Genomic DNA, 9778 nt, shown 5'->3' with positions numbered 1-9778 from the left:
TATGTAATTAAATGCATCTTCGTATGCTAAAATCTGCACGTTTTTACTCGTTATTAATCAACAAGTTCGTTTTAGGCTTAATCGGTGGTTTTGGTTAGTTGAAAGGTTTTAGGGGCCTCGGGCCAAGTGGTTGGGCCTCGGGCAAGTGTTGGGCCTTGGGCCAAGTGTTTGGGCCTTGGGCCAAGTTGTTGGACCTTGGGCCAAAGTGTTGGGCTTGGGCGGCCCATTAGGCAAGTGTGTCCTTGCGGTCTAGATTAGTAACGTGTTGTGTATAATTTACAGACCCTTACTTGTGAGTGTGCACTTAGGGATTTCGTAGCTCGTTACAGGTGTTCGATCGATTCCAGGTGAGTTCATGATGCTCTTTTTACTCTTTTACGTTTTGGGCTAGCATACACACCGAAATACAATTTTAAACGATTTTACTCGTTACAGTGAATTGAATAGTTTTATATGGTCTCACTCGTGATGGTGCATTTTGAAAGCTATATTTGAATTATTTTATATGCCTTAGGATATTTTAGACTCGTTTCATGGTCTTGTGTCCTTAAGGTTACATACATTATTGATGGTCTAGACTCGAGGATGTTAGTAGACTTGGCAGTAATTGAATATGAGTAGACCTATTTGTGTTTGCATGCACTAATGTTACGTGTTGGGTTGTACGTGTGCTCGACCCTGATGTTATTACTTGGATGAGATGTTACGTGTTTGGGTTGTACGTGTGCTCGACCCTGATGTTATTACTTGGATGAGATGTTACGTGTTGGGTTGTACGTGTGCTCGACCCTGATGTTATTACTTGGATGAGATGTTACGTGTTTGGGTTGTACGTGTGCTCGACCCTGATGTTATTACTTGGATGAGATGTTACGTGTTTGGGTTGTACGTGTGCTCGACCCTGATGTTATTATTTGGACGGTATTTATAGGGATATAAATATATGGATGTATATAGATGTCTAAGTACGAATACTTAGTGTTGATGACGGCCTAACTGTTCGTATCCCGTATTATATTTTAAACTCTTGGAATGTTTTATAATCCAGTTTTTATATTTAAACTCTTGGAATGTTTTAAAATCTCGTTTTTATATTTAAACTCTTGGAATGTTTTATAATCTAGTTTTTATATTTAAACTTTTGGAATGTTTTATAATCCAGTTTTTATATTTAAACTCTTGAAATGTTTTATAATCTCGTTTTTATATTTAAACTCTTGGAATGTTTTATAATCCAGTTTTTATATTTAAACTCTTGGAATGTTTTATAATCTCGTTTTTATATTTAAACTCTTGGAATGTTTTATAATCCAGTTTTTATATTTAAACTCTTGGAATGTTTTATAATCCAGTTTTTATATTTAGACTCTTGGAATGTTTTATAATCTCGTTTTTATATTTAAACTCTTGGAATGTTTTATAATCCCGTTTTGATATTTAAACTCTTGAAATGTTTTTAAACGAATTTATATAGGCTTGCTAGCATAAGGTAGGCCTTGGGATGTTAAATATATATATATATATATATATATATATATATATATATATATGTATATACATTATTGCTTGGCCTATATTTGGCGATGTTGTAGTCGTTTCGACTACTGATGTTGTGTATGCCTACTTTGTGTTTGCATGCACTGATTTTACGTGTTTGGGTTGTACGTTTGCTCGACCCTGATGTTGAGCCGTGATCGGGTCAAATATATTACTTGGGGAAGACCCGGGGTGAGGAGGCCCGTATCACGTGCTTGGATGTATGAGCTGGGATCGGGTCAAATATGTTACTTGGGGAAGACCCGGGGTGAGGAAGCCCGTATCTCGTGCTTGGATGTATAAGCTGTGACCGAGTCAAATATATTACTCGTGTTTGACTCGTGGTGGGGAGGCTCGTGTCACATGCTTAGGTCTTACTGCGTCCGGGTCAAATATATTACTCGAGTCTTGACTCGGGGTGGGGAGGCCCGTGTAGGTGTGTTCAACGATGATTGTATTACTTGGTGAATTATATATAATTTATTTTATTTATACCTTCTCTATTGTGTATAACTATAGCTTTGAAATAAAGTATGAATTATTGTTTATGAAAACTTGAACTCACTCAGCTCAAGCTGACTTTGTGTGTATGTTAGATTGACTTTCAGGTTGAGGATTAGAGATTTTCGTTGGACGTGCTAGAGACTACTCGGACGGTTGAAGGCACATCTAGTCGAAGAATTAATAACGCAAACTGTTTCTTTTAAATTATTACCATAGGTAGTTAAATTTTGATTTTGGTCACCTTCCCGGGTTTTGGGAATTTTGATGTTATCTATTCCGCTGTTTACTACTCTGAAACGATTTTAATGAGATGGAGATTTCAAATAAAACGAATATTTTATTTACAATTGATTTTGGACACCTGTACCCGTGTTTTGGGATTTTTAATACTTAAACTTTTCCGCTGTTATTTACTCTGAACTTGTTTTAAATACAAAGAATCGTTTGGTTTTAAATTTTTGTGAATTTGTGGATGTGATTACCAACTGTAGGATTCCCGGGATTCGGGGTCTTACACTTACCCCCCTACACCAAAAACGCTTTATTGTCACCTACCAAAATTAAATTTTGGAGATAGACCTTGTTGATAAAAATAGGTGCATTGGAACTTAAAAATCAATATGCCAAACAAACAAAAAACAAAAAGAATTTGTTTCTCAATAGTTGTATCGTTAAAAATGTTTTGGGGTAAACGCAAATCATGGACCACAAAATACAAAGCAGGGGGGCGCCTTCAGCTAGCGGTGGGGTAAACAAAAAAAAACCTCGAAGTACCCAAACAAGCGACAAGAAGGCTTTACGAAACCACGGCTCATTGGTTAGCCGAGGCTGCCGCTGCTAACCTTAAAAGTGAAACTGTGGGCCAAGAGCATACCAAGATCGTTGTTGGAAAATCAATATCCGGTGACGTCATTACTTTAAAAAAACCTCTTGTTTTTCAAATAAATGGACCATATTGATTCTCATGGTTCTTATTTTTCATGTGGTTGTTTAGGATCATTACCATATATATATGTGTGTGTGTGTAAACTTGTTACGCATAAATGTGCCATAATTGCCCCTCGAATATCTTCATTAACAAAAATGTCATTACTTAAAAAAAAAACTCTTGTTTTTCAAATAAATGGACCATATTGGTTCTTATTTTTCATGTGGTTGTTTTAGGATCGTTACCCTATATATATATATATATATATATATATATATATATATATATAGTGGTGGGATCTAGTGAAAACTCCTCTTAAAGAGAAAACTTAAAAACTTCTAAAAACCCCTAAAAAAACTATTTTTAACTTAAAAATTTTTTATTTGAAGCTTCTTTTTTTTCCATTATTCTTATATGTTATTATTGGTTCAAAAAAAAAAAACTTGTCGGTAACCTCGTCGGTGTGGTGCACATGTGTAATAGTGTGCATTGCATATATGCAAAAGTGTTTGTATTGCATAGAATATAACACTATTGCACATGTTTGATATACACCATTGTATATATGCAATATAAGACTAATACGCGCATCGAATACACATTAGTGCGTATGTGTAATACAACATTAAGGCACATGTGCACTACATCGACTTTTATTTTATTATTATTTTTTTCTATATAATACAGTACTACTACACATATACAATACATAAATATTGAATACATGCAATTAAACACTATTAAACTTAAAAATACATAGTAATACACATATGTAATACAATGGTATCGCACAGTAATACGTATGTGCATTACAGCGGGTAATTTTTTATTATTTTATTTAATTTTTTCGAGCAAAGGGTAAGAAAATATAAGAATAATTGCAAAAACAGAAATTTGAAAATATTTTTTTATTTTTAGTTAAAAATAATTCTTTAGGAGTTTTTAAGTTTTCTCTCTAAAGATGAGTTTTTTCTTGGTCCTCTCCCTATATATATATATAAACTTATGAATTCTCACCAATATTATTGTTTTCAAGTGTTATTATTTTAAACGTTCTACAAGTTGATACGATGATGTGTAAGGATGAAGATAATCTAGTTGGACCTTAAGGATTTATTTAAATTAAGAAAATTCATTTTAAATAATTCTAACTATGCCTATCGGCAAATGACAGTCCTAACTTAGCACTTGGTTGGTGCCAGTCTCAACTAAAGGTGCATTTTTTTCCAACAGTTCTTAACTAACGGAATATTAATTCCGTTAGTCTGATGCTTACGTTGCATGCCTAGTTGCCAAAAAATTCTTATGCGGTAGCTTAAGTGGCACGTGTCTCTTTAGCAACATAACTTTAACATCATCCAAGATCTTAAATCTCCAATCTATCAACCAAAATAAACAATAACTAACCCCAATTTTAAAATACCTAATTTTAAACAACAAATTTCAAATCCCTAATTTTGAAATTATGGAAAATTGGGGAAAATGAAATCGAGTGGTGGTGCCAATTTCAACACTAAACCAACAATGGAGGTGTTTGCCAACCATAACCAATTTTCCATATAAGATCATACGACGAGAACGGTGGTTTGGGAACTAGTACAACAATGAAAGGAAAAGAGGATCTACTACCGTGTCTTAGGCGGCGGTGATTCATATGGAAGAAGACAATGGCGAGTTAGGGCACCGCCGATGAGCGACGGAGGCGAGGGTAGCGTGGTCGTTAGTGCCGGTGATGGTATAGCGTAAGGGGTGGGCATCCGATTGACTAAATGGGTCAAGGTGAATTACGGTTTGGTATAGGTATCCCATCGGATTATGAGAAGCAATTGCCTTATAATGGTTGGAGAAAAAGGTGGATGAGTGGCAGTGGCGGTGGTGGTGGAGAATTAATCTAGAAAGGAAAGGAAAGGAAAGGGAGACCGAAGACGGAGATGAGAATTTGGACTTTGAAGAGGAATGGGCTTGATTTGTATTTTGTTGTTGGATGGGTTTTGGAATTTGATTTTGATTTTATTTTAATTATATTTAAGAGATAGATAATCAAATTTTTGACAACAATGCATTCCATGTAAGCATCAGAGTTAACCATCATTTCGTCGCGGACTGTTGAAAAAAAATACACTTTTAGTTGGATTCGTCACAAGCTAAGTGTGAATTCGGGACTGTTATTTGGCAATAGGGCATGGTTCGGAGTATTTAAAACCAAGTTTCTTTAAACTAATAATATTTGTTTTTCCGATGTATTGTTATTTGGATTATTATTGTGTAATTGCAAACTATTTGAAATTTAATAATCATATTATTGTCCCTTAAATGGTACTACGAGTTTATGAGCAATCAACGTACCGCCTCAGCATATAATCTGCCTGGTTGGGGTGTTAGTTTAGAGAACTTTTGGAAAGGAGAAAAGAAAGAAATACAATAATATATTAATTTTTATGTGAAAAGAACAACAAATTATGTTTTCATTTTTTCCCATGTGTTTTTTCTGAATGTAAATGAATTATGTTGCCATTTAAGTCATTGTTAGCCCACCATTTGTTTCTTAGGAACCCATTATTCTTTACCTATCGAAGAATATAAAAGACGCCCTACTCCACCAAAAAAACATAAACCCGAATTTTGGTTTTGCTCTTATCTTCGGTGGCCACTAGCGTTGTGTGCCATCGCCAATTCTAATTAGTAATGTTCGGTTGCCGATTTAAAGTGGAAACCTTCGAAGTCTTCTCAAGGTATATAATTATTTATTTCTTGTTTTGTAATTGATAATTTCTTCTATCTTGTTGTGAGTTTTATTTTGATAATACAACTTTCCATTTTGTTATGAATGGATCGTGATTACTTCTAACCAATATCTTTATGAAGGAATCGAAGAACGCATATTTCAACCATTTATAATATGTTGATTGCTCATAGGAATAAAACAAGCATGTCATTCCCTTGAATGCACAAGGTAATAAACTTCGCAAATTGACAACTTTCAATTCAACAATCTCTTAGATCTATTGCACCACATCACCACTTAGGGCTTGGTGATAGTTTTCCTAGGCTTGATTAAATTTTATGTTCAATATTTGGTAGTTTTGCTTACTAGTTATAAGGATTTTTAAATTAAATATCAAGCGTCTCTTTGTTTGATGAAAATATTTGGCCTATGAATTTGCTTTGTTTGAATCAAACGTTGCCTAAAAAATTATTGTGCATCTATTAGTTTCCTTGTGGTTGTAAGTTTTTTGTGAAAGCCAAGGACAGTAAGTATATTCTTACATTGATTAGTATTGCTATATATAAAATTTAGGTTGAATTATACATACCAAAATTCAAATGCTTATTTTAGTTGTCCTCGCATTTGTCTTAACTTTTTTACATAAATATTTGGATATTAAAATTGAAGCTTGAAATTGTATATGCATTATTACATTTTATTTAAAACTTCTATGGTTTAAGGGTTTGTTTGAGTCATATCATTTTGCTTTCATAATAGATAAGAAATTTAACTTTGACTAACTGTAAGCCAGTTTTTTTCTCTAACGTTACAATTTTAATTTATTTTGTTAAAATTTATAATTTAGTGATAATATTTCGTTTTTTTTGTTAATCACACATAAGGGTTGTTCACGTGACAATAAAAGTTTATTTATTTTTGTCAAAACCAAGTGAAGTGTGAGATTTCTTTTAATGAAAGATGGATATATTCAATATGGATGATGTATGCACATAATGTTATATTCTCTCTTCTATTTAAGCTTATCTTAACTTATTGGTATCAAGGTTAGGTTCTAATGTGCTACACTGGGTCAACATTAGGCCAATATAACTATTTAGGCTGTATTAGGGACGTGCCATGCATATCAAACGGGCATGATGGCGACGTGAACACCGCGCCCTGTTAAACATTCTCAGCGCCATTGAAGCCAAGCACCATGGTAATAACTGTGCCAAACATTTAGTGGGTCCACCTCACTAGCACCCAATCATAAATTATTATTTTTTATTTTTCTATTCTTTTAAGTAGTTTAATTATTATTTTAATGGGGTTATGGTTAGTTATTTCAAAATGGATAAATTAACGAGATGGCTAGTTACCCACGTGACAGTTAACATAGCACGATTACTAGCTTGTACAAGTATATTTCACAACACACAACCTTGAAATTTTCCCTTGATTATATAAGTTTTGGCTTGGTAGTTCCTTTTTAACAGTGTCCTTATGAAATATGATTTTCCATCTATTGTTGGCTAACGTGCTTAGTCATTTTACTTTTAAGGTGCAGTCCTAACTTAGCTTTTTCGTGCATGGTTTTTCAAAAGCTTATTAAATTCAGAACATTGTTTTTTTCAAAATTTTTAATTCCGTAATCAATACCGACCGTCTCGTAATGCCAAAAAACGCCTCTTATTAGCAGCTAACAAATTTTATTTCTATTTATTTCTATAACACTTATTTTTAGTCCCATAAAACGTCTTCTATCTCAACAATCATTTTAGGAGAAGGCAGTTTTGGCCGCATATACAAAGGATGGCTTAAAAAAGAAACCCTTTTACCGGAAGAGCTGGTGCCCCTAGAATGGCTATTGCAGCGAAGGCACTTAATCCCACATATTTTCAAGGCCATAAAGATTGGTTGGTAGGTGTTTGCCCTAATACTAGCTATATAATTCTTTTCTTTAATTGTTATAGTTGTTCTAATTTAAACTTGCATTTAATTTGCAGTCAGAAGTTATTTGTCTTGGTCAAATTGATCATCCAAATCTGTTAAACCTCATTGGTTTATACAGTGAAGGTGAAAATAGGTTTATGGTATATGAACTCATGCCTCTAGGTAGCTTTCAGAATCATCTTTTTAATAGTACGTGCTAGTTTTCTTCCTTATATATATCTTCTAAGTCATATGCAATTTTTATTATTCATCATGGGTGGACCTACCTTTGCGGTTCAGAGGTTTTCCGTCCCCAATGAAAATTCTTTTAGTACTATTATAGTGACAAACACAACCTATCGCTGTAAGTATTTAACGATTGCCAACTAAAGATATTTCTGACCTCTGTGAGAAAATTTCCTACGTTTGCCAATGTTATTCATCTAATTGTGTCATGTTTATATCTATTTTTACATGTATGCCTCATTTTAGGGAGTGAAGAGCCTCTTTCTTGGAAACAAACGATTAACGTGGCGGTGGAAGTCGCTCAAGGGCACTCTTACTTGCATGCTTCAGAATCCAAAGTTATATGTAACGATTTTATGTGTTCTAACATCTTGCTAGATATGGCATGTATCCCCATAATTAAATATTTTATATTCTCCAATACTGTTATGATGGTTTTGTTTATATCACTTCATTTATTTTATTTTTTTTTTGTTTTTAGGACTATAATGTGAAGCTATCAGACTTTGTTTTTGCAAAACCTAGTCCAATGGATGATATGAGTCATGTAACAACTCAAGTCATGGGGACAGAATCCCATCCCGCCCCAAAGTATATTGTTGTAGGTTCGTTTCAATTCCATTGTTCTTGATTTATCCGTTTTTATCTAAAAAGGGCTCAAAAAAATAGTGGACATATTACATTTTACTAATAATAGCTAGCCAGTCCTATTAACATTTATATGAAGTAACGTTACCTATGTGACAGGTAGACTTACAACAAAAGATGACTTATATAACTTTGGGATAGTTTTGTTGGAACCCATTACAGGGAGGCATGCCATTGATAATAAAAAGTGTTGCGAATAGCATAACTTACTAGATTGGGTAACGTCTCAAATTACAGAAGCTAAACTATACAGTGCAACGGACGCGAATTTAGAAGGGTGATACTCATGAAAGGAGGCTGGCAAACATGTCCGATGCACTATCCATTCTAGAAAAAATAAAATACTATTCTCTATTGCAAATTAGTGTTGATAAGAAAGTCAAGTTCAAAGTCAAATATCAATGAAGATGGTCCCAGCAATGCTAGTCAAGGTGTAGATTATTTACAGCATAGATAATGCATATAGTTTAATAATGAATTACTTAGAGTTAGCCAGCTGGTCCCAGCAATGCTAGTCAAGCCCAAGCCTAGCAAACTTGCTATATGTGTGTGTTATGTTGAGTCGTTACGAAGGAAGCAAATAAGGCTAATTTCGTGGGTTGAACTGACGTAAAGCTCACATCGGGTAGTCAAAAAGATGTATACTATTTCGGTTTGTAATCTATGACGATTTATAAATAAAAGAATTTTTGCATCGTTTATTACCCCATTCTTGTATTGTTTGTGTTTGTGAAATTTTTCGTTTTTTGTCTTCAACACCATATACAAGTCTAGGAGAATTCCACACTCCTAGACATCGTGCAGAACCCGTATTGAACATATGAAATGGGAGTTAACATAGCCAATAGAGCTATAGAGTATAACTACACATGTTTGTTTGTTTGTTTTTCATTTTTCATTTTTATGGATTTCAAAATAGTGTTCTTGTGTTGTTCATTCTTTGGCACACATAGGCTAGATTAAGTCATGTGTGAAGACACTCTTTAAAAGTTGGCCAAGCATTTCACAGGTAAACGAGGAGCAACATGTCTGGGCTCTTTGTTTACTTGTGAGATGAGCTATGGTCAGAGTTTCTCCCAAGCGACAATATTATACCTAAGTTCATGACTATAAAAAGAGAAAATAAATAAATAATACACAATTGTATTATTTTGATGAACCGATTTTAATTGCCTATGATGCTTTGTTATCTGTGGATTAGATAATTAATTTAATTATCATATTTTGCATACCGGCGCAAAACTATTATAATCATAATGCTACCGGTGCTCTGAGAA

At 33.8% G+C, this 9778-nt stretch overlaps 1 protein-coding gene across 1 annotated transcript; it reads left to right on the top strand.

The window, feature by feature from the left end:
* Positions 1 to 7535: 7535 nt before the first annotated feature.
* LOC143554322 (putative serine/threonine-protein kinase PBL2) lies at positions 7536 to 8642 on the top strand. Its single transcript, XM_077044104.1, has 5 exons — positions 7536 to 7595; positions 7682 to 7790; positions 8100 to 8191; positions 8335 to 8400; positions 8601 to 8642. Exons 1-5 carry the CDS (start codon positions 7536 to 7538, stop codon positions 8640 to 8642), a joined length of 369 nt encoding a protein of 122 aa, XP_076900219.1.
* The last annotated feature ends 1136 nt before the right edge of the window (positions 8643 to 9778 follow it).

The sequence above is a fragment of the Bidens hawaiensis genome, unplaced genomic scaffold, assembly GCF_021521415.1.
Source record: "Bidens hawaiensis isolate Kalapana, Puna unplaced genomic scaffold, B.hawaiensis_p1.1 tig00017586_1, whole genome shotgun sequence".
Taxonomy (NCBI): Eukaryota; Viridiplantae; Streptophyta; class Magnoliopsida; order Asterales; family Asteraceae; genus Bidens; species Bidens hawaiensis.
This window is presented reverse-complemented; position numbering and strand designations above follow the sequence as displayed.

Bases quoted from the DNA above. Each gene is read 5' to 3' on its own strand.
- LOC143554322 (XM_077044104.1), top strand. From the start codon at position 7,536: ATGGCTATTGCAGCGAAGGCACTTAATCCCACATATTTTCAAGGCCAT. The intron at 7,791-8,099 runs GTAGCTTTCAGA...GCCTCATTTTAG, and splicing joins ATATGAACTCATGCCTCTAG to GGAGTGAAGAGCCTCTTTCT. The intron at 8,192-8,334 runs GTTATATGTAAC...TTTTGTTTTTAG, and splicing joins TGCATGCTTCAGAATCCAAA to GACTATAATGTGAAGCTATC.